General features: G+C 43.2%; 1 protein-coding gene and 1 pseudogene across 2 annotated transcripts in view; one reads left to right on the top strand and one right to left on the bottom strand.

Annotated features, from left to right (window-relative positions):
• The window catches only part of LOC137351730 (phospholipid-transporting ATPase ABCA1-like), a 162,285-nt gene that overhangs the window by 97,746 nt on the left and 40,018 nt on the right, over window positions 1-24,521 (top strand). For both annotated transcript variants that reach the window (XM_068016475.1, XM_068016474.1), the window contains exons 21-31: window positions 2,709-2,848; window positions 2,945-3,082; window positions 4,022-4,236; window positions 5,238-5,310; window positions 8,073-8,275; window positions 12,338-12,386; window positions 14,698-14,802; window positions 16,600-16,748; window positions 17,962-18,086; window positions 22,099-22,197; window positions 23,846-24,035. In XM_068016475.1, coding sequence (XP_067872576.1) covers window positions 2,709-2,848; window positions 2,945-3,082; window positions 4,022-4,236; window positions 5,238-5,310; window positions 8,073-8,275; window positions 12,338-12,386; window positions 14,698-14,802; window positions 16,600-16,748; window positions 17,962-18,086; window positions 22,099-22,197; window positions 23,846-24,035 — 1,486 coding nt within the window. The remainder of the gene's footprint in view (window positions 1-2,708; window positions 2,849-2,944; window positions 3,083-4,021; window positions 4,237-5,237; window positions 5,311-8,072; window positions 8,276-12,337; window positions 12,387-14,697; window positions 14,803-16,599; window positions 16,749-17,961; window positions 18,087-22,098; window positions 22,198-23,845; window positions 24,036-24,521) is intronic.
• LOC137351840 (5S ribosomal RNA) lies at window positions 18,899-19,017 on the bottom strand (annotated as a pseudogene).

Here is a 24,521-nt window from a genome sequence, read left to right as displayed (position 1 = left end):
CTTTAAGCTACATCTTTCACAGAGATTTTGGTCATCTGTCCTGATATCGCCTTATGTGGCATGGTGTCAAATTTTGTTTGATAATGCTCCTGTCAAGCACCTTGGAACATTTTACTACATTGGAGGTGCTAGGTAAACACAAGTTGTTTCCTAAATAATTCCAAGGGTTTTTTTAACCTTCATTCCCCTACTCCTACCAGTGAACATTCTGTGTGAAGAATCTTCATCCATCCCATGTTTGTCTTTTTCCAATTCTAACCAATTTTGTAGTAGTTATTGCTGTAAAAAGAAAACATTTTCCCCTTTTACCCAACCCCTCCATCTCCCAAAGGCTGCGGTACAGCCCAAGGTTGTTTGTGTTGGTAGCCCACAAGTATTTTTTCTAACTAGTGAGTGTGGACATTTGAGTGTCAGCGACCTATTTCAACCATGAAGATCATTATCCCAAACCCAAAGAATTTTTTATAAATGCATGAAGAGCAAGAGGCTAACTAAAGAAAGAGCATGGCCTATTTGGGCCCATAAGGATAACCTGTGTGTGGAGGTGGAGGATGTGGGTATGGTTCTTAATGAAAACTTTGCGTCTGTTTTCACAAAACAGAGGGACTATACAGGCATTGCAATCAGGGAGGAAGAGTGTGAAATATCAAATTAAATTAACATAGTGAGAGGAAGTATTAGAGGTTTAACATGTTTGAAAGTGAAATTCCCAGGCCTGCATGAAATGTAACCTTGGCTGTTAAGGGAAGCAAGAGAAGAAATAGCGGAGGCTCTGACCATCATTTTCCAGTCTTCTCTGGTTACAGGTGTGGTGCCAGAGGACTGGAGGTCAGCTAATGTTGTACCATTTTTTAGAAAGGGAAAAAGGGATAAACCGAGTAATTACAGGTCAGTCAGCCTAACCTCAGTGGTGGGAAAATTATTGGTAAAAAAGTGTGAGGGAAGGTATAAATCTTCATTTAGAAAGACGCAGATTAATCAAAAATAGTCAGCACTGATTTGTTAAGGGAATTTTGTGTCTAACTAACATGATTGAATTTTTTGAGATGGTAACAAGGAGAGCAGATGAGGGTAGATTGATGTTGTTTATGTGGATTTTAGAAAAGGCTTTTGATAAGGTCACATGGCAGACTGCTCACAAAAGTAAAAGCCCATGGGGTCCAAGGCAAAGTGACAAGTTGGGTCCAAAATTGGCTCAGAGGCAGGAAGCAAAGGGTAATGGTTGATGGGTGTTTTTAACTGGAAGGTTGTTTCCATTGGGGTTCTATAGGGCTCAGTACTAGGTCCCTTGCTTTTTGTGGTATATATCAATGATTTGGACTTTAATGTAGAGGGCATGATTAAGACGTCTGCAGACGATAGAAGAATTGGTCGTGTGGTTGTAGTTGATAATGAAGAAGAAAGCTGTAGACTGCAGGGAGTTCAATCGACTAGTCAGGTGTACAAATGGAGTTCAATCCAGAGAAGTGTGAGGTAATGTTAAGGGGAAGGCTAACAAAGCAAGGGAATACACAATTAAGGGTAGATACTGAGAAGTGTAGAGGAACAGAGGGACCTTGGATTGCATGACCACAGATCCCTGAGGGTGGCTGGACAGGTAGATAAGGTAGTCAAGAAGGCATACGGGAGACTTGCCTTTAGGGTCTGAGAGGTTATGCTGGAACTGTATAAAACACTAGTTAGCCCACAGCTGGAGTACTGCGTGCAGTTCTGGTCATCACAATGTAGGAAAGATGTGATTGCACTAGAGAAGATACAGAGGAGATTTAACAGGATGTTGCCTGGACTGGAGAATTTTAGTTATGAGGAAAGATTGGATAGGCTGGTGTTGTTTTCTTTGGAATAGCGGAAGCTGTGGGGAGACCTAATTGAAGTGTATAAAATTATGAGGGGTCTAGATAGAGTGGATAGGAAGGCCCTATTCCCCTCGGAGGAGTGGTCCATAACCAGGGGGCAAAGATTCAAGATAAGAGGTAGGAGGTTTAGAGGTGATTCAAGGGGACATTTTTTTCACCTAGTGGGTGATGGGGATCTGGAACTCGCTGCCTGAAAAGATGGGAGAGGCAGAAACCCTCATAATATTTAAAAGGTAATTGGATATGCACTTGAAGTGCCTTAACCTACAAGGCTACAAACCAAGCGCTGGACAGTGGGATTAGGTTGGATGGCTCCTTGTCAGCCAGAGCAGGCACGATAGGCCAAATGGCCTCATTCTGTGCTGTAAATTTCTATGATAACTGAGCCTTAATCTGTCTTCACTCAATGCCCATGCACACACTTTCCAGCTGGTGGGTCACTGGGTAGTGATTGGGAGCAGTAAGCCTCCCTAACCTGAGAACACAAAGGTCGAATGTAGTACCCCAACTTCTGCCCTGATCAAGATCAGTTTACTCAGTAAAAACCAAGGAACAAGCCCAAGGACCTTCCTGATCTGTATGGCGTGATTGCACACTGGATGATTCGTATACCCACTGAACCACTGAGAGTGCTGCAAAATTGATTCATCGCTTCTGTGCAAAGCAGAGTAAGCATTAATAAATACACAGCTTCAAGAGCAAAGGTTCGAAATTTGATTGGAGAACAAAAGAGTTCAGTGAGTGTTGCATATCTATTTCAATTCAAATCTACAAAAGGCCAATGGAGAAGGGATACTGCAGTATTGATCTCTCAATAATCTGATGTTTGTAATTATGAAATTGATACTTTAGACTGACTGTGGAGGAGCACATCTGGTTTTATGGAAGACTGAAGGGGCTGACTGAGGAGGAGGTAAATGAAGAAATTAAGCTGATGATTGATGATGTGGATCTGTTGCACAAACGTAGAGAACAAACAAAAAATCTCTCAGGTGAGGAGTCAATTCTTCACATTCCCCCAGTGTAGGAAATCGCCATGTTATATCGGCCTAAAAGTATAAAAATTCTAATTATGTATTTATTTCAAGGTGGCATGCAACGAAAGCTTTCAGTCGCCATAGCCTTTGTTGGTGGGTCAAAGGTTGTTATTTTAGACGAGCCAACTGCTGGCGTTGACCCTTACTCCCGCCGAGGAATATGGGAGCTCCTGCTTAAATATAGGAAAGGTGAGTCATGTAACACATAAATTAGTCAGTAGGACTAATGCTGATTGATTGAGAGTTGCAGTTAGACCCACAATAAATCAGTGAATGTCTCCTGCCTCCAACCCTTTCATTGTTTTGTGCCCAAGTTACTGATGTAAATTCTGAAAAACTGCAAAAAAAAAAAAAAAAAAAAATTGTGACAAATTTTAGTCAATGAACTAGGAAAACTGTTGTTTCTCAATGGCCCAGAGTTTTTGGAAACTTGCAGCTTATTTCTCTCTGCCGAGTCTTTTCCCCTTTTTTAGCCCCTTGTCTCCTCTCTCCCTAACCCGACTGATTCCTTCAAATTGCTTCTGTGTCCAAGGCATTTTTGCTTTTCCAATATCCAAAGGTTATTTTGAGATGTAATTACAATGTCCCAAAACCAAATTTTAATCCAAGTTCAGGATTTTTGTTTATCCTTTAAACTTCTGTTCCAAAGCAAAAGGTCAATGATCATCAAACTGAAACAAATGGTTCCATTACTGTCTTTCCAAACACCACTCATGCCAGGCTTTATACTCCCAGACCAATCTAAAATTACGCACTCATTTCCTGTCCTAAACATTTTAACTGTTGCTGGGGTAAAGATGCTGGATGTCCTTTGGTACTTTTCCCAGGTAGCCACTCTTCGTCTGTTGCCAGACAGTTTTAACTGTGAAGGACATCATAGCCAAGAGTTGTTGGAAAATGATCAGGAGCAGGAATACCAGCTGACTTGAATCTCTCCCTCACCAACCCCAAACTTGGGCTGTTGAGCACAATTTTAGTGGCACTTACTGCCATGCAGGCTAAGATCAATTAACTAATCACTGACCAGGAATTGAATTTGGGAAGTTTACCACTTGGCCGAGCCTGTAATTACTTATGAAGCTTTTTAAAGGAAATTGCCTTTGTTGGTTGTGGTTTGTCATTCTGCAGGCCGCACCATAATATTGTCGACCCATTACATGGATGAGGCGGACCTCCTTGGGGACAGAATTGCCATCATCTCCAATGGAAAGCTGTGCTGCTGTGGCTCTTCGCTGTTCCTCAAAAACCATTTGGGAACTGGCTATTACCTGACCTTAGTTAAAAAAGAGAATGACAAGACAACACCAGCCAGCTCCAGCAGCACCACCATCGGTCTGAGAAAGGTACATTGAGATTGGTGCTTGTGTGTGTGTGTGTTATACTATTGAGCAATGTATAACTGGCCAAGGCCCACAGTGTCACAGCTACAGAATGAAGGGACTGTTGTGGCAATGCTGTGAATGACTCCTCAGCACTGGCAGTGGCTGAGATTGGAATTGGCAGTAGTACAGGCAAGGAAGTAGCCTTTAAAGCAGCTGATGTTGTTTTGATTCGGAATGATCTTCTTGACCTAGTGGAAAGTGTTCATTTGTCCAAAAAGACCATCTGGTAAATTTGGATAAATTTTGTGTTTGCTTTAATTTATAATAGTGTTGGAATTCCAGGGTGAGATGAGTAGGAGATAATATCGAATACATTAGGAAGTAGTGGTTGGGTGAAACCAAGTTTGGTTTTAAAAGGCTGTCGATCGTAGGAGGGAGTGAAAGCTGTGGGAGGTGAGGAGTCCACAGCTTTGAGCTCCGGGGAAAGAATCCGACAGTAGGGGGTGGTGCAGTAAACCTTGATTTTGACACCGGAAGTAAATTGGGTCCCTGGTTAGATTAATGTTTACATTTTTTAAACTTGTATTAATTTCAGTTATTGATATAATCATCTAAATATAGCAGCATCATTTGTCTCATCTTCTCTCATATATTCTTTTCAACTTTTCTGCTGTCCTTGCACGTGCACACACCGTACACAGATTTGCTTTTCTGGAGTATTAAAATTCTCTGCTATTTTAGGAATTTTTCACATTGTGATGTCTGCATATTATCAGAACAATAAAATTCAGACCTGACATTCTTTGTGTTAGTTTCCAAGGATGAAATTGGTTTTTATCTTCTGTTGCAAATTTTAACCTCAATTTCTTTGCTCAAAGGGTGATAGATGAGGAATAATTTGGTAGGTACTGCAGGTAAAAACAGTAGGAGGTGCTCAAAATGCAGGGGCACTAAAGGGACTTACTCTGATGGGCTAAATGGCCTTTTCTCATCATTGATTGTTGTGTTCTTAATATTGCCAGGATGACAGTGATTCTGAGAGGAGTTATGATACTGGGCTTGGCAGTGAGCAATACAGTGAAATTGGTGCACTGGGTAAGTTTCACTCCCTTTGTTAGTACGAATAAGTTTATCACTTGTTATCATTCCATTTCAGCAGTAGCTTAGAGCACTTGGGTATGATAACCTTTTGTGTTTCAACTGGATCCAGTTTTAGTGGAGTGCTGCCACTATGCCATTCTCTGTCCCAACATAACGTGTTGGCCTGAAACGATCAGGAGGATAATAAATAAATAATGGGAGACAGCAATCTTGGAAGGATTTTTGATATTTTGCTGAAGTACCAGGATACCTATCGAAATATACTCAAGAATTTTACATATAGGGCGGCACAGTGGCGCAGTGGTTAGCACCGCAGCCTCACAGCTCCAGGGACCCGGGTTCGATTCCGGGTACTGCCTGTGTGGAGTTTGCAAGTTCTCCCTGTGTCTGCGTGGGTTTTCTCCGGGTGCTCCGGTTTCCTCCCACAAGCCAAAAGACTTGCAGGTTGATAGGTAAATTGGCCATTATAAATTGTCACTAGTATAGGTAGGTGGTAGGGAAATATAGGGACAGGTGGGGATGTTTGGTAGGAATATGGGATTAGTGTGGGATTAGTGTAGGATTAGTATAAATGGGTGGTTGATGTTCGGCACAGACTCGGTGGGCTGAAGGGCCTGTTTCAGTGCTGTATCTCTAATCTAATCCATATTTTTCTTTACATTGAGACACAGGTAAATTTCAGTGCAACTCTTAAATAAAAAGCATTTCTTTTTTTAAAAAAAGAGAGAAACCTTCCGATTGACTTCAGGTATCCCACTCAAATACACAAAGCCAGTATGAACTCTAGCTGGCCTGAGGATCTGCTGATAAACAAGTAGCCTTGGTGTCAAATTTTGTTTGACACTTTTACGAAGCTTCTTGAAACATTTTACTACATTAAAGGCACTATATAAATGCAAGTTGTTGTTGTCATCTACAACTGACCCAGCAAAGCATAACAAGGATCCTTTGTAACCTTAAAGGGATTCATAGACCTCTGTGTGTGTCTGTGTCTCTGCCTCTGTCTGTGTGTCCTGTGTGTGTGCGCGCATGTGTGTGTAGCTGCATTTTCCCAGTAAAATAATACACTGGGTGTTGGGTGTGATATGGCAGAATGCTCCTGCCCTTGTTTGGGAGAATGTTATGGCTCCAGTGCTCAGATAAAAAAGCTTTATTGAACTCATTAAAAGACGACAACTGAGGCTGTAATCATGCTGGGAAATGTTAGCAATGGGTTCATGTGGAATTCCTCTCAATCTTATTTTAATGAAGGTTTTAACCCACTTAAAATGATTGGGTTAAAACACCCGAGAGAGGAATTTCTTACGAAGTGCAATTTGAAACCAAATGAGTTTGTGAGCTTTCTAAAGCATTTGGGGAAGGCTAATAAGGCAAGGGAATACACAATAAATGGTAGGATACTGAGAAGTGTAGAGGAGCAGAGAGACCTTGGAGTGTATGTCCATAGATCCCTGAAGGTGGCTGAACAGGTAAATAAGATGGTCAAGAATGCGTGTAGGATACTTGCCTTTATTCGCCAAGGCATAGAATATAAGAGCTGGAGGTTATGCTGGAACTGTATAAAACACGAGTTAAGCCACAACTGATGTACTGTGTGCAGTTCTGGTCACCACACTATAGGGGAGATGTGATTGCACTAGAGAGGGTGCAGAGGAGATTTACAAGGATGTTGCTTGGACTGGAGAATTTCTGTTATGAAGAAAGATTGGATAGGCTAGGGTTGTTTTCTTTGGAACCGAGGAGGCTAAGGGGAGACCTAATTGAAATGTATGAAATTATGAGGGGTCTAGATAGAGTGGATGGGAAGGCCCTATTCCCCTTGGTGGAGGGGTTCATAACCAGAGGGCAAAGATTTAGAGTAAGAGGTAGGAGGTTTAGAGGGGATTTGAAGGGAACTTTTTTCACCCAGAAGGTGGTGGGGATCTGGAACTCTGCCTGAAAAGATGGTAGGAGCAGAAACCCTCATAACATTTAAAAAGTACTTGGATATGCTTTTGAAGTGCCATAACCTACAAGGTTACGGACCGAGAGCCAGAAAATGGGATTAGGGCAGATGGCTCCTTGTGGGCTGTCGCAGACACGATGGGTCCGTGTTGCAAATTTCGCATTTCTCTGTTTTCTGGGAAAGTAGAATTTGATTTAAGGATAGTCGTTTTCACTTCCTTTATTGCAACTTTTCTCCGGTTGCTAAACGTTCTTGTATATTATATTCATAGTACTCAATTCCTCCTTTTACAGCTCCTGGAACCACTTGCAGCCTGTCTCCCTGTGGGACTTGGAGATGTGCTGTCCGCAACCTTCCTTTTTTGGAATGTTTCTTGGGACCCGGATGTGGGTGTGGAGGAAAGAGAGAGAGCAAGCTAACTTTTAATCATTAATGTGTAATTTTTTAATAAACATATTAACGTGGGTTGCTATATGGTGGATCTGTGAGAGGCTTTGAAGTCTATCTTCAAGATCATGGCCTGGGAGTTGAACTACGACAGGGTGGATGATACAAAATGATGATGACTGGGTCTCAGAGAGGCTTGATCTAGATCTGCCTTCTGGGTGCACAGCTGTGCCCGTCTGTCTTGTTGGTGTCTGGTGCTTTTTGGTTGTGTAGCAGTGCCGTTATGGATTACCATATTTCAGTGGGAGGAACCTCTCTCTCTGCCAAAACCAGGATGACACTGTCCCTGACAGGCTGGTCTGCTGCAGGCAGTAGATCAGGGGCATGTGTTTCATGTTTGTCTCCTTGTTTTTGTGTTTCCTAGATGTATCGACTGTTCTAGCACTGATACAGAAATATGTCTCTGATGCACGTCTGGTGGAAGATTTCGGGCACGAAATGACTTATATTTTACCCTATGTTGGGGCAAAAGATGGCGCTTTTGTGGAACTCTTCCAGGAATTGGACAACCGTCTATGTGAGCTCGGAATTTCCAGTTATGGTATCTCGGACACCAGCCTCGAAGAGGTAAGCACACAAAGGAATAGACTAAAATATGACTGGTCCAGCAATGTCTCATTTTTAAAAGTCTCATCTTGTGTCTAGATCTCTGTAACCTCCTCCCACACTACAAATCTCCAAGATCTCTGTACTCCTCCAATTCTGGCCTCTTGTGCATACCCGAATTTCCTTGCTCCAACATTGGCGGCTTTGCCTTCAGCCATCTGGGCCCCTAGTTCTGGAATTCAGTCCTAAACCGCTCCGCCTCTCTACCTCTCTTTCCTCCTTTTTAGATGCTCCTCAAAGCCTACCTCTTTGACCAAACTTGTGGTCATCTGCCTTGATATCTCCTTATGTGGCTTGGTTAAAGTTGGATCACGCTGCAATGAAGTGCCTTAGAATGATTTACTTCATGAAAGGAGCTATATAAATATAAGTTGCTGTTTTGTGAGGGGACAAATTTTTAGAGGAAGTGTTATGAAAGTGCCTCTTTAGTTAAATATATTTTTTGAGAATTCATTTTTTTGAAAGATTGAAGAAATGTTAAACTTTGGGATTTTCAAAGGGAGTCATGTAAAGGCCACTTGATTTTGAAAAACAGTCCCTGGAAATGTTTTTTAAAAGGGTTGCAGAGGTCTTGTGAGGAAAACAAACCTTTCCGGGAAACCACCTGACTTCCAGCTCAATAAACAACAGAGAACTTTGGACACCTGGAGAAGTTGTTTACAAAGAAGTGGCAGGTCAAGATTGATGGAGGTCAAAATGTTGACCTCCTATTGTCTGTTTCACTTTTGAATTGTTTTGAGTTGGGTTTGAACTGTATACAAAGGGAGAGAACTTCCAAGGAGAGAAGACCACAACCCAGCTCAGCTTTCCAGCACCTCTCTGAAAGACCCTGAGAAGTCCACTGTGTCAAATCATCTCATCTGTCTTTGAAGAAAAGCCTGCTAAATTAATTCTCAATGCCACCTGAAAAGAACTGTTCTGAAAGATCCCAGTGACCCTCTATCTGTACTCGGAGGCCAGCCTGTATGCCAATTTTGGAACTCAACATATCTCATCTGGCGTTACTTCAAAAATGAGAAGTATTCAGCCCAAGTGTTTTTTTTGTCTGTAATAGAGCCCTAAAAACAAAAATCCCTTTATTTTCCTGCTTAACCGGTGTATGTATGAGTGTGAGGGGCTAAGGTAAAAAGGGAACTTTAATATTTCAATCTGTGTGTTTATGCTTTACTTCATTACTGGTTAAGACTTGTTTTATAATAAACTGATAATTTTGTTGTTTATGAAAGAAACCAGGTTGGTATGTTTTATTCTGGGATAAAAAATAGTCTATGATTAACCATATCGGTAAGTGGGAAAAAATTTAAATATATGTTGTGACCCATGGAGAAGTGGAACTAGAATAAACAGTGCACTCTTCCTGCCTCGGTCGTAACAGAGGGCAGAACTGAACTCCTCTGTTGGTTTTCATTGATTTCGAAAGAAAGAACTTGTCTTTATATGATGACTTTCTTGTTCCCCCCCGCCCCCCCCAACAACAACCCATTGTACTTCATGGTTAATGAATTATATTTGAAGGTCTTTGTTTCTGTTTTTGTAACTGTTGTGTCTCTCTGGGTGAGAGAAAGAACACTTTCCGATTTCAGGCAGTATCAACTCCCAGCTCAGGTGCAGCACAGGTTACATGCAGAGTGAAGCTCCCAGCCAGGTACAAAAAGAGTTAGATATGGAGTAAAGCTCCCTTTATGCCACCTTATCATGTGGAAATAAAAGATCCCATGGCACTGATGGCAGAAGAGCAGGGGAGTTCCATTCCCTGCGCAAACCCCTCCTGGGGTTTTGAACAAGATTTATCGCTCAATCAATAGACTAAAATGGATCATTTGATAATGTCTCTCATTGTGGTTTGCTCTGCACAAATTGGCTGCTGTGTTTCATACATTATAACAGTGAGTGCACTTCAAGAGTACTTTTGGTATGTTCCTATGGTAGGATGGATATTGTTTGCATTCTGCAGACATCAGCCCCCATCAGGTGCCCATGCAGAGATAGAGTTTTGAGGGTTATGGGTAAATGGTGTGTTAATTTCAGTTTAGTTTCAGGTCTAATGATTTTGTACAAATGGTGTAGATTATGGGACTTTGTGATATGGGATATCACATTTAGCACTGCCTATCTGCAAGCACATTTTCAACATATGGCTTCCCCAGAATCTTTCAGCAAGGCTACACTGCTATAGAATGCGTGGGTGCATGTAATAGTATCTTACAGCATAGAAGTCCATTTGGCCCGTTGTCGCTATGCCAGCTCTTTTGAAGGAACTATTTAGTTTCACTGCTTCCCCCCACCCCTAACCCCCACACTTTTTCCAGAACCCTGCAAAATGTTCCTTCTCAGGTATTTATCCATTCTCTCTTGATAGTTACAATTGAATCTTCTTGCACCACCCTTTCAGGCAGTGTATCCCAGATCATCATAACTCCCTGTGTTTAAAAAAAACGCATCTTTCCTCTGGTTCTTTTACCAATTATCTTAAATCTGTGTCCTTTGGTTACCCACCCACCTGCTCTAGCAACAGTTTCTCCTTATCTGCTAGCTTTTTTGATAATTATCTTAAACCTGTGTCTTCTGGTTACCGGCCCTCCTTCAACTTTCTACTCCATCAAAACGCCTCATAATTTTGGACACTTCTATTAAATCTCCCTTTAAACTTCTCTACTCTAAAGAGAGCAACCCCAGCTTCTGTAGTCACTCCACATAACTGAAGTCTCTCATCCTTGTTACCATTCTAGTAAATCTCCTTTGCACCCTCCTGAATGCCTTGATATCAATCCTAAAGTGTGGTGGAGAATGAAGCAACTCTACCAGGTAGATTTTTTTTTTTTGGGTAACCAGCCACCCTGTGGCCTCAGAGTAGGAATGGCCAATTAAGGGCAGCTTTGTCCTGGAGGCCCATGCCCTCTCAGAAGTGGATTGGAGCTCATGCCCCTGCAGCCATTGAACACAGAAGATGTTTGTTATGGGTGGCACAGTGGCGCAGTGGTTAGCACCGCAGCCTCACAGCTCCAGCGACCCGGGTTCAGTTCTGGGTACCGCCTGTGCGGAGTTTGCAAGTTCTCCCTGTGACCGCGTGGGTTTACGCCGTATACTCTGGTTTCCTCCCACAGCCAAAGACTTGCAGGTTGAAAGGTAAATTGGCCATTGTAAATTGCCCCTAGTGTAGGTAGGTGGTAGGAGAATGGTGGGGATGTGGTAGGGAATATGGGATTAATGTAGGATTAGTATAAATGGGTGGTTGTTGGTCGGCACAGACTCGGTGGGCCGAAGGGCCTGTTTCAGTGCTGTATCTCTAAATAAAAAATAAATAAATAAACATCAAGCTGGACTAAATTTGAGCCCAGGGTGAAAGGACAGTGGCTAACCCACTGCATCACCCAGCCCACAACAGCTGGTTTACATGTTGACCACTGACATTGGAGAGTTTTACAAAGTCACAGGGCTGAATTATACGTCGCCCCAGCGGGTTGGATGGTGGGGTGGGGGCGGTGTAAAATTGAGCAGGAGGCCTACCTGCCCCGCTTCCGCCTCCGGCCAAGTTTACGGCAGCTGATTAGCCGGCAGCTCACTGAGGCGGGACTTCCTACCTCAAGTGGGTGGAAGTTCTGCCTCAGGACAATTAAAGCCCGGGGACCCGTAAAATGCGGGTCGGATCCCTGGGCTAGGCGGAAGCGGGTTCACCACCAACTTTCACATCAGTGGCAAATTCCCGTCCGCCTAAGGTAAAATCCAGCCCACAGAGTGGAAGATCAAATTGGAGGCAGAGTTATTAGGACGAGAGATTGGAGTTTGATAACTCACTTGCAGACTTCTGATAGTTGATACAATACAGTTTATGCAGCTACTGGTATTACTGCTGTTTGTTGTCATATTTAGTGATGTATGACAGGCAGATTAAATTACAGTTCTCTATCGCTCATCCCAGTATCCATTATCCCATGTTTCATCACTTTTTTTTATCTCCTGTCTTTTTTTGAAATCGATAACATTTTATTTCATTGTGTGTTTAATGTGTGGTATATCTTCTAGATTTTTCTCAAAGTGGCTGAAAACACAGGAGTGGACAGTGATGTTGCAGGTAATTTAAAAGTTATCTTTTACACCTTCAAATCATTCACATTCACTCTTCACAGACGTTTATTTTATTTAGAAAAGCCTATTTCAAGCTGCCAGACTTTGTCACCAGTCTGTGTTGAGTCAGCTGGTCTTATTCAGGGTGGCAGTAGGCATCCTACAATCTTTTTTTTTTATTCATGCATGGGATGTGGGCGTCACTGGTTATGCCAGCATTTATTGCCCTTGAGAAGGTGGTGGTGAGCTGCCTTCTCGAACCGCTGCAGTCCAATCAGATTCCAAACTCAGGCTAAGGACGGGGCAAAAAAAAAAATTAGTGGGGGCTCCAATTCCTGCTCATGAACCAGTGAATTCTACTGGGAACTGTATATGTGTGGATGTTAAACAGTGAGGAAGATATTAATAGACTTCAAGAGGACATAGACAGGCTGGTGCAATGGGCAGGCACACGGCAAATGAAATTCAATGCAGAAAAGTGAGAGTTGGCGTATTTTAGTTGTAAGAAGGAGGAGAGACATTGCGAGCTAAATGGTACAATTTTATTGAGAGCGCAAGAACAGAGAGACCTGGGATGGGGGAAGGGAAGCATTTGTGCACAAATCTTTGCAGGTGTTGGGACAGGTTAACAAAGCAGAAATAAAAGCGGATGGGATCCTGGGCTTTATAAATCGGTGCATAGAATACAAAAGCCAGGAAGTTATACTTAAAACCTATATAAAACATTAGTTTGACCCCAGCTGGAGTATTGTGCCCAATTCTGGGCGTCACTCCTTAGGAAGGACATTAAGGCTTTGGAGAGAGTACAGAAGAGATTTACAGGAATGGTTATGGTTATGTGGCTAGACTGGAGAAGCTGGAATTGCTCTCCTTAGAGCAGAGAAGGCTAAGAGGAGACTTGATAGAGGTGTTCAAAAGCGCAGGGGAGTGGGGACTAACTAGATTGCCCTTTGAAAGAGCCAGTGCAGGTTCGATGGGCCAAATGACCACCTCCTGTGCCATGTTATTCTATGATTCTATGTTGAAGGATGACACAATGAGGCTAAGCTGTGATGTCCCCCATGGAGAAAGAGCCTGCCGACACTCACTGGAATTGGATGGCTGCCACTACTCATGGAGTGTTCCCCAACAAGAATCCAGATCTTAAGAGAGGGCGAAGGAATTTTGGAGAGCGGGTAGTGGAGGAATAATATAACAAAAAAACAAATGAGTGTGATGGGGCTGTGCCATATGTGTTTGATGTGGCATTGTCCCGTTTACTTGAGATCTTTTAAGTTATTTAAATGGCCTCTCTAGGTATATATACACATACATTTGGGGGTTCAGTATATGAGTAATTTGAAGCATAATGTGTACCAAGTATAGCAAGCTTGAGAGGGAACAAGGGGCTTTGGACGAAAGGTTCCCAAAGCTCTCCACCCCTGGGGTTTTCCTCGTGTCAGTTCTGAGTCTCTTGTATAGCCATGATTAGTCAATAACTCCATTATCATTTGCATTATGCAGCTGCCAGGATGGTAGAAGGTGAATTAGATGGACCTTGGCCTTTTCTCGCCGAACAATTCCAGTGTTCCTATGCACTTTGTTTTAAGTATCAGCATTGCCGGCACACTCAGTTCAGAGGGTAGTCTCACACAGTGTACTAGCATGAGTATTGCAGTCGCACTGGAGCAGAGCCAAAGGAGGCATGCGTGACTCCTGCTTTACCTCTATACTCCCGCTCGGATTCTGTGCTCATTTAAGAATCTGGACATTTGCAGGGTCGGGGTGTTTTTTTTCTTAACCACATTAATGTGAGTTGCTGGATGATGGGAGGAGGGGGAAGAATGTGTTACATCATCAACAAGATTTCAAGTCACGAGCAGTGTTCCCTTTAAGCCGTGTGGGTGTGCAGCCACACAGCAATCCAGAACATATCGCGCACGAGACAAACAGGCTGCGCACAACCAATGTTCGCTTGAAGGTGTGCACATGCATGGCTACACTTCAATTTTAAAGGGATTGCGCAGTGCAACAAACAGGTATGCACAGCAAAGAGAGATTAGAGGGAACATTGGTCATGAGTCCATTGCGTTTACACCAACAGAAGATCATATTCTGAGGTGGGATTTCATGCTGTGCTGGATCTGGCTGTTGGTCAATTATTACAGTAAATGGAAGTCAGCATATTGGAGTCAAACGCTCACACATGATCAGGCTGCATCAGCAGCAGGGCTTGTATTCATCCATCAAGCTACTCATGAACTTTGTAACCATTTTATTTACACAAGATTTCTTTGTGTAAATTTCTGTGTCCTTATTATTTTTCTTGGGTCTGACAGATGGAAATATCCCTATTAAAAGAGTCAGATGTTCGAGGTCCAGTGAGCACACACTACAGCCAGTCAGTGAAGAAGGGGATTTTGAGATGCCTGATGCAGAACCCGGTAATATGCATATTTAATGTTCCTGATTGATTTTGGGGGAAATGTTGTTTTGTGTTTACTGAGGCCAGATTAAGGTTCAAAGGTTGAACAGACCCTCCCCAACCACCCCCTCCGCCAGCTGTTGTGATATTAAACCGCACAGGTCAGAAAGGTTTCAGAGTCAATCCCCAGTCTGTTAGTTGTTCTCAGCTGGGGTAACAGTCATGGTGGCACCTTAGGCCTTGGTGGCCCTGGACAAGTGAGGGGAAAAAAACAGCTCCAGTCTCCCACTGACCACTATCCAGTGCCTGGTGCTCTGTTGCTATTGGACTTGTCTGTACCCAAGGTTGAATAGTCTGCTAGCACTCACCTTCTAGGCTCACAGAGGAAGACGACCATTTGGGTGAGGTACAGGACAATGACCAGTGCCAACTCTTTCTGAATAGAAATGGAAGGGAAACAAGTAATGGGGAAAAAGGAACAGCAGGCACCCCTTAGAAATCAGTTTCAGAATCCAAAGGGCAAAAGGAAAGGCAATGGCAAGTCTCGTTGCTCTGTTCGTTTATCAATATGAGCAGCAACAAGCAGCAAAGTGCCGAATGCAGGCTAGGGAGGGAAATTCAGAGGGGAGACTCAGCTGGAACATCCCTGACACTTCAAGGTGGCCAGCTACAGGGAGCATCAGTGCTAGGCGGGAGCTTCCTGAGTGGCCAACACAGCCATAGGGTGTCAGACTAAAAAGAAAGGAGTAAAATCACTAAGAAATGAAAACACTGACCCAACAAATACCCTAATAAAAAGGGAGGTGAAAAATGCGCTGTATTTTTCCCAATGACTCCAGGTATTAACGTCCGAATTTAATGTTAAGAATATTGCTAAATTTAGGTGCATCTATCACTTGGTCCATTTCCGGGAGCAGTATGTGTGCAAATTTGGAGCAAATTCAGGATTATTACATGAAACTTATTTCCTGAATTTTTATATTGAACATATTGTCTCTCTGTTTCTAATGCTTCCCAAATGCCAGTAAAAAGGAAAGTTCGAACGAAAGGTATGACTTAAATATAAATTGGATACAGTTTTGACTGAAGTTAACCTGATAGGAGCGCATGCAAAACCTGAAAGAGAAGCTGTTTCGATCATCGAGCCTCACGTATTTGCCCAATATTTAAACCATTATCTCTTAGAGTAACATCTCAGTGAAAAAATGACCTGCAGTGACAGGGTTAAGGGTGTACAATCCAAAGTCTGTGCTGAGCTAGCTGATCTCAAATGGGACTGAGATTAGGGAGCTCTGTCCCTGGTTTAAGGAGAAGAAAAGGGACTAGAGATTCCTGCTCATGATTTCACTGCAAACTGCGTATGTGTGGATGTAGGATCAGGCTTGGCTGTGATGCCCCTCATGGCCTATCTGCAGATACTCAATGTCTGGGCTTACCTGTGAAGGATAGCTGCTTGGGGAAAATACCAAAGGATGCCTGGTATCTGGGGAAAATTGAGCACCGAGAGGAGAATATTTTAGGGGAGGGGGTATTAAGCTTTTTATATGTGAGTTTAAGTTGATAATTTTCTAAGTGCATCTTCAGCAGGGAACACTGAGCTTGGCCACTTACCAAAACAGGCAGAGTGTCAATGAACTTTGCTGAGCAAAAGTTTAGAAGACAAAACAACATAAAAGAGCATTGATTATTGTTGAATTATTTGCTGTCTTCACTAACCTAATAATTTACAGTTACATGCTGGTATTTTATAAAATATTAAGTTAAGACATCGAGCTTCACCATTTTTAATAAAGGTTTCCTTTGAATCTTTGCTCAGAATCCAAGGAGACAGACTTCATGCACAATGTGGAAGGTAGAGGCTCTTACCAGTTGCATGGCTGGCAGCTCACCAGACAGCAGTTTCATTCCTTGTTCCTCAAACGCTTTCTCTATGCCAGGCGAAGCCACAGAGGACTTTTTGCTCAGGTAGTTTTAACTGTCTGTTGGATTGAAACGTGATGTTATTTTTCCAGTTTTCTCACCTTCCCTCCTTCACCCCACCACCCAAAGCAGCTGACATTTGTTGGGGTATAGTTCTATATGCTGAATTACATTATTCATGACTCCCAGTCCCACACCAAAATAGTTGACTCTTATCTATTGGCTGAAGTGACCTAGCAAGCCACTGAGTTGCATCAAACTACTACCAGTGGTTCAAGATGAAGGCCCACCACCTTCACCTTCTCAGGGTATCTAGGGATAGGCAATAAATGGCAGCCTTATCAGCAACACTTCCATCCTGAGAATGAACATTTGAAAAAAAAAAGTCCTCCTCCAACTGCAGCTGATATCTGCAGGGATACAGTTCAACAGCTGCCAGCTCCCATCCAGTGCCTTGTCCGAATGGTCATGTATCAGCCTATGCAGAGTTTGTCAATGGGCTATTCGACAGTGTGGGTAACGTGCCCAAGCTCACTAATCCTGTCTCACTCAACTCCAACACGTGCAGACTTTCTGGAGGAGTTGCTGAAAAGTGACCCAATGCACCAACTCTAGCTGGATTTTAATTTTCCATAGCTCAGGGTCAGAGGCTGATTAAAGTGTTGCCACTACCTTCCACTGCTGGGATCTGTGTTAAAATGCAGCCTAGTATGATTTAATGTTTTCCTTGGCTGATGGGTTTAAGACTCCGATGTGAAATTAGTTTGGCCAGCTTCAACCTCGTTCCTGTGAGCCCACAACATAAACTGGGCTCAATTCAACACTGCTCAGTAATCTCACTCAAGGTGTCCTATGTGGGAAATGGAACTATCGTACTGGTGAAGCACGGGGTGAATTTTTGAGGGACGATGCAGAGGGACTTCTACTCAACATCTAACCTGTGTTGAACCTATCTGGCAATGTTGAATGTTGACACTGAGGCGACTTTAACTCCTCCTTCTCCCTCCACCCGACTCCCACAACCTGGCAGAAAATGGGCAGGGAGGGCAATTTTATATTGGAGCCTCCAACTAAACCCCTCCCCACCCCCTCCCTCAGCTAGCAGGGTCCTTGTTTAAGCCCTAGTGTATCACTAGATTATATAACATACAGCACATCAAAGCTGGGTGAGCTTATGCAATACAAGTATATATAAAACAATGTGCATAGTTACTGGGTAAAATGAACCAATGAATATTTCCTGCTGTATCTTTTCCAGATTGTGCTGCCTGCAATGTTTGTGTTTGTTGCCCTGCTCTTTAGTCTGATTGTGCCTCCATTTGGGAAGTATCCACCATTAGAACTGAATCCATGGATGTATGGAGAACAGTACACCTTCATCAGGTACTCAACTTAATGTATACCTCCCAAGAGTCCAAATCTACCAGTGATGGGTGTTAAACATTGCTATACTATTATGTAGCTGGAAGCACTGATCAGAGCCCTAAGAAGGGCTTTCATTTGTACAATGCCCAATCATATCTCAGAATTGTTCTTAAGTGCATATTGCTTTTCTAGTAGTCACTATTGTTTTGTTTTCCAAAAATATACTTTATTCATAAAAATTTGTAAAAATACATTACAAAATAATTCAAGTTGGACATTTAAAGTGCAATAATTAGTTTCTTTCAATATAGTACTTGAAGGCCTCAGTACTCTTGCCATTCCAGGTTATGTTTACAATGTACATTCGCAATACATACCAGAACATTCTCTGGTGCATACAGCCTGAGGGGTTTTACATGGGTTCCAGACCCTCAGTTCACTATGGCAGGAGGACCTTACACAGTGGCCTTTCCCCATTGAGCTTTTGCAGCGGCTGCCCCAAGCTTTAGTGCATCTTATTTTTTATTGAGAGATACAGCACTGAAACAGGCCCTTCGGCCCACCGAGTCTGTGCCGACCAACAACCACCCATTTATACTAACCCTACAGTAATCCCATAGTCCCTACCACCTACCTACACTAGGGACAATTTACAATGGCCAATTTACCTATCACCTGCAAGTCTTTGGCTGTGGGAGGAAACCGGAGCACCCGGCGAAAACCCACGTGGTCACAGGGAGAACTTGCAAACTCCGCACAGGCAGTACCCAGAATTGAACCCGGGTCACTGGAGCTGTGAGGCTGCGGTGCTAACCACTGTGCCGCCCATTTTCCTACTGCACCTGGTATTCCCAGGCAGGCTCCCATCCAAGTACTAACCAGGCCTAAGTCTGCTTTGCTTCTGAGATCAGACGAGATCGGGCGTTTTCAGACTAGTATGGCCGTAGGCATCCTTCAGCATGTCATCCTGGACCATGGAATGTGCCAGTTTGCAACACTGTCGTCGACAACTCTTTGCTCTGGAAGACCAGTAGGTTTCGGGCAGACCAAAGAACGTCTTTCACCAAGTTGATGGTCCTCCAGCAGCAGTTATGTAGGTGTATGCACCAGTCAATTTGTAAACAAGCAGATTCCACAAACCACACTGAGAGGAGCAACCAGTCAGTCTCTTTATGGTAGTGGTGAATGAGAGAGGAATGTTGGCTAGGATGCTGGGAGTGCTTTTTGAATAGTGGCTGGCATTTAACACTCAAGTCCTGGAGTGAGCTGAAACTTTCTGACTTAGAGGCAAGAGTGCTCCCAATTAAACCAAGCTGGTAAAAGATAGCATTTGGCCAACCAATCACACTCCTTCTGCAACTCATGTACAGTCTGTCTTATTATGGACTCTATCCACCCATTCGATCTCCTGAGGGAAAGTTCTGTGTAAACGCTTGCAAATCCCCCAAATTAATTGAGAAAAACTCCAGAAATTCATTCGCTCTTCCATCTCGGCTACTTGAAGCCGTGAAGTATTTGATCATTTCCCTCTGTACATATTTCAATAATCTCTGATCCTACTATTACAAGGTTTCTATTTTTGTATTAAAAACTTAGAAGGCTGTGTGTTTTTAAAAAAACTGAAAAAGGATTTTTCGGTGGACATTGATACCTGCAAATAGTTGAAAGTTTTGGATGTTTTGAAAGGAAGCTGACTTTGTATACAAAGACAGGAAAGCAGGCAATTTCAAAGAAATCAGCAAGGGGTTTGACCTCCTCAGAGCAACTCTTTGAATGACAAGGGAGATGCTATGTCTGGACATGTGACCTGTTCAGAAAGGTTTGCTTTCACTTTGGACCTTTTTAAAAAGCCAGTGAGTTGGACAAAGAGCAGGCATTTGAAATTAGGTTTTTGACCTGCCTGGAGATCAGAGAGGAAGACCCAGAAAAAGTGTTACCTCTCTGTAAAGGAATCTCTTGAGAAGAAACTCTATTTCAAAGGTGGCAGATTCCTATTGCCTGCTGTCTCTGAAGAATCCCTGCATCAGATATGGTTCCTGTTGCCTCCTGTGTTTTCAGAAATCCTGAAATCTGAAGAAATCTTCTACTGCTAGACTGCTGCTGTAAAACCTAAGACCTGTTGCTACACCCCTGATGAAAGAGCTATGTGAAACCTGCTGCAGTTGAATTGCCTTTACTCTCTACCCATCACAGACTGTTCATCAACCTCACCTGGAGAGACTTTGAGTGGCTCTAGGACACCTCACCAAACCGTAGAACTTCCTACCAGAACATGACAACCCAAGTTATTTTATTATTCCTTTCATTCCTACGAAACAGCTGTAAACCAAAAAATCCTTTCTACTCAGTTAATCGGTTTTTTTGAATATATATGTGTGTGCATGAGGGCTAGGGAAATGAGGAGCTTTTCATATATAAAGTTATCCCATTATTGGTTAAGACGTGGTTTTATAATAAATAGTTAATGTTGTTGATTAAAGAAACCTGGTTGGTGTGCTTTATTCTAGGGGACAAATAGAGTATGTAATTGGCTTTTTTTGGTAATTGGGAAAATTTATTGATATGCTGTGACCTGTGGAAAAGTGGGACTGAATTAACAGTGTACTCCTCCTGCCTTGGTTGTAATACTACATTCACTGAATATTCATAGAAGTGTTATAAATATTAAACAAAAATCAACAATACTAGAAAAAAGGTCAGTGCGAATGTAGTTTCTTTTCCGTTTTCTCCCCTTATGACTGTCACTGGGGTATGGATTCCAAAGCACCCAGCTGGCCTCTGGTACCTCACTGAAGTGGCTACGCTATGTGTGTGAACCAAGACGGTGAATGTCAGCAGTGTTTTAGGCTGATATTAGGACAGTTGTCTTCTTGCAGTGTGATCAACACGTGGAATGGGTGTCCGGGTGGAATAGTGGCCTAGGCAAACTCTAAGGGCTGGATTTTAGCTCTGGGGTCGGGACCCCAGCGTCTGGGGCATTTCAAGCATCGTGTCGGTGCCTGATGCCCAACATGATTTTTGACGAGCAGGCCAATTAGTGGCCAGGGAGCACGCTCGCCATTCAATTGAGGACAACGGGCTGGCTTCCGAGACTGGAGGGCCAGTAGGATGTGGGAGCTGTCTATATGTAGGAGAGAGAGGGAACCTCAAGATGGAGGCACTTTCTGAAGTCTCTCCAAAAAGGTGAAATAAAAATTGGCTACAGCTGCCAGACCATTACTGTGGGGTCGTGGAGGGGGAGCTCCTCCTCAGGCTGCCTCAAGCCGCGGCTGTGGATCGTGGTCATGGGAGGGGGGTGTGTGGTTAAGATTGTTACATGTAGTGCTAGCGCCCCCCCCCCCCCCCCACCCTCGTCTGCTGCCATGTTGCTGCCTCCAGCCCTGGGCTGTGTTTCAGCCTCAGGTGGGGGCCTGAAATTTCCAGTCGGCATCAGCAGTGTGGTCTTCATAGGCCCTTAATGATAAAATTGGATGCTGGGAGGGGCCTTTAGACTCTTTCTGGATGGATGAGTTAAGGTAGGCTGAATGGCCTTTCTTATCCATATTTATATTGTGCAATCAAGCCCACTCTTGTCTTCTCGACATTGACACACGTGCACTTCCCAGCAGGAAGAGAACTATTCTCCACCTCCTCTTCTTTACCCCCCCCCCTCCTCCCCCCCCTCTCCCTACCCACTCCCAAGAATGGTAAAGCCACATTCTACACCTCAGCCACCATCCTGGCTCAGGTCAGCCACCTTGGCACAGACTGGTGATGCAACCTGTTTGTTTGACTCTGTGCCACCCCAGGGAGGGCATTCCTTACTTGAGCTTGTAGTTCTCAAGTAAGTGAAAGAAGACTGCAGTGGCCCCTTGAATTTATTGGTTTCTCTGCCTACCTGTTGTTTTTAGCTCAGGCAGGTGTTTTGCCTGTAGTGTCTGGTTCAGCACTGTCTTTCCAGCTGTTGTGTAGTTTGAGTTGCTGATTGTGAACAGATCTGTTGGGTCCAATGTTGATATTGTTGATCTAATTTATCTTTTTGCCCCTTCAGTGATGATAGACCAGAGGATCCCAGTACTCATGAGCTGATCAGTGCACTTCTCAATGATCCTGGATTTGGCACCACATGTATGGCAGATGGATTGAATGAGTGAGTATCAGCCCGAGGTTATTCTGTTCTTCAGACGCTGTACAGTGCTGCACTTACTCTATCATCCTCTCTCCACTGTTGCTTTTAACTCAAACGATAGAAACTCCTATTGACAATGTTATATAGTTTAGCTCCCTCTATCTAATCCCCCTCAGCACTACTTTATTAGAGCCACTTAAAATAAACACATTTACAAACCTTGGGACCCATTCCACATTACAGATTCAGTGAGGTACACCATGCATTCTGTGTGAACCTCACAGAAACAGACAATCGATCAGAGTACTGAATTAATGAGATTCCAAATTTAGCAGTCCCACAATTTATTTTTATATATGTACTAATTCTGGATACTATGCCCGGATTATGCATGGGACTCATTTAAAGCTCCTAATAAACAGAGTAACGTCTCCATAAGCACCCACAATATTAATTTCTGCCTTTTGAGCATTGGATCCAACTACAAACTATGAAGCCTGGGCCACTCTGTTCTATTTCCACTTGACATTCCTATTAGCTGGTTCGTCCTGTTTGCATTTCAAGGATCTGGAGGTTTGGAAATGGCTGTTCTTCATGCCATTGATTCATTGGTAGATGCATCCTAAATTGGAATACTAAAGTCTAATAATATCAGCAACTTGATGTAATTGGAACAAGAATGCAAACTCTGTGACTACCAGTGTTCTGGGGTATGCACTGATCTACCCTACAAAGGCAAAAGCTAGGGACAACAACTTCAACTTGTATTTGTTTAGTGCCTTTGATGTCACAAAGGTGCTTCACAGGAGTGTTATCAAACAAAATTTGATACCAAGACACGAGATTTTAGGGCATGTGGCCAAAAACCTAGTCACAGAAGTAGGTTTTAAGGGGCGTCTTAAAGAAGGGAAGAGAGGCAGAGGAAGGGAATTTCAAAAAGCCCAAGACCTTGGCAGCTGAATGCATGATCACCAATGTTGGATCAATTAAAATCTGAGATCCGAGAGGCCAGAATTGGTGGGGTGCAGAGATCTTGCAGGTTTTTAAGGCTGCAGGAGGTTACAAGATCGGGAGAGAGGAGGCCATGGAGAGATTTGAAAACAAGGAAAAGAATTTTAAAATCAAGACATTGCTTAACCAGGAACCAATGCAGGTCAGCAAGTGCAGGACTGATAGGTGAACAGGACCTGGTACGAGTTTGGATACAGACAGCAGAGTTTTGGGTGAGCTCAAGGTCATAAAGGGTAAAAGACGGGAGGCCAGCCAGGAAAGCATTGCAATAACACCGGCAAGGATGAAGGTTTCAGCAGCAAATGATCTGAATCAGGGTTGGAGTCGGGTGATATTAGAGGTGGAAAAAGATGGTCTTTGTAATGGCATGGATGTGTAGTCAGAAGCTCATCTCTGGGTGAACGACACCAAGGTTGCAAACAGTCTGGTTTAGCCGCATGACAGTTGCCAGGGTGAAGGATGGATTCGGTGGCTGGGAAACGGAGTTTATGACAGGACACTGCTGTGCTAGAACATTCTCTCCCCAGACATTCCTTTCCCTTGAATTTGTAATCAATCTCAAACCATTGTGTTTATATTGGATGGACTTTAAGAATTTCTTTTACATTGTGTTTCTTCCCTCCATTTTTTTTTGTCTCGTTCCCCTCCTCCACCATAGAGATGTGCATTGCCCAGCAGGTAGTACTGAATGGATAACTCCCCAAGTCCCAGAATCAGTCATGGCCATCTTCCTCAATGGTAATTGGACTATGCAAGACCCATCCCCCACATGTGAGTGCAGCTCGAAGGAGAGCAAGAGGATGTTGCCTGAATGTGGAGAAGGAGCAGGAGGGCTCCCGCCCTCTGAGGTAAGTTGGACAGGTCATGATGTGTTTTACCCTGCCCGCTGTCTTCTGTGGTGTTGATGCTTTCGCTGTATGGTTGAAATTCTCAGGGAGGCTAGGGTTCATTTGTATGTTACTCAGATTTCTAGATTGTAAGGTTGCTTGCTAATTTATTGGAAATTCAGAGCCAGACGCTAGAGGGAATGATTTAACACGGTCGTGTGTAGTGATATTGTAAGTATTTCTAGTGGAATTGTAAACAGAATCTGGGCTGAGAAAATCTTACTATGTTTGTTTTGATGCCACTGCACATGCTCAGATGTGAACATCCCACATAATTGAAGTGTGGCTGTAATTCTGAAATATCAGTGTAACTGTATACCTGTAATTTATTCAAAAATATTATGGCTGTACGCAATTCCTGTCTACATGCTTCACCTCCTGTTACCATGTATTTGTCTCACTTTTTCTATCTATTTTATCCTATATCAATTCTTGCACCCACCATTT

The sequence above is a fragment of the Heterodontus francisci genome, chromosome 36 (genome assembly GCF_036365525.1).
Source record: "Heterodontus francisci isolate sHetFra1 chromosome 36, sHetFra1.hap1, whole genome shotgun sequence".
Lineage (NCBI taxonomy): Eukaryota > Metazoa > Chordata > Chondrichthyes > Heterodontiformes > Heterodontidae > Heterodontus > Heterodontus francisci.
This window is presented reverse-complemented; position numbering and strand designations above follow the sequence as displayed.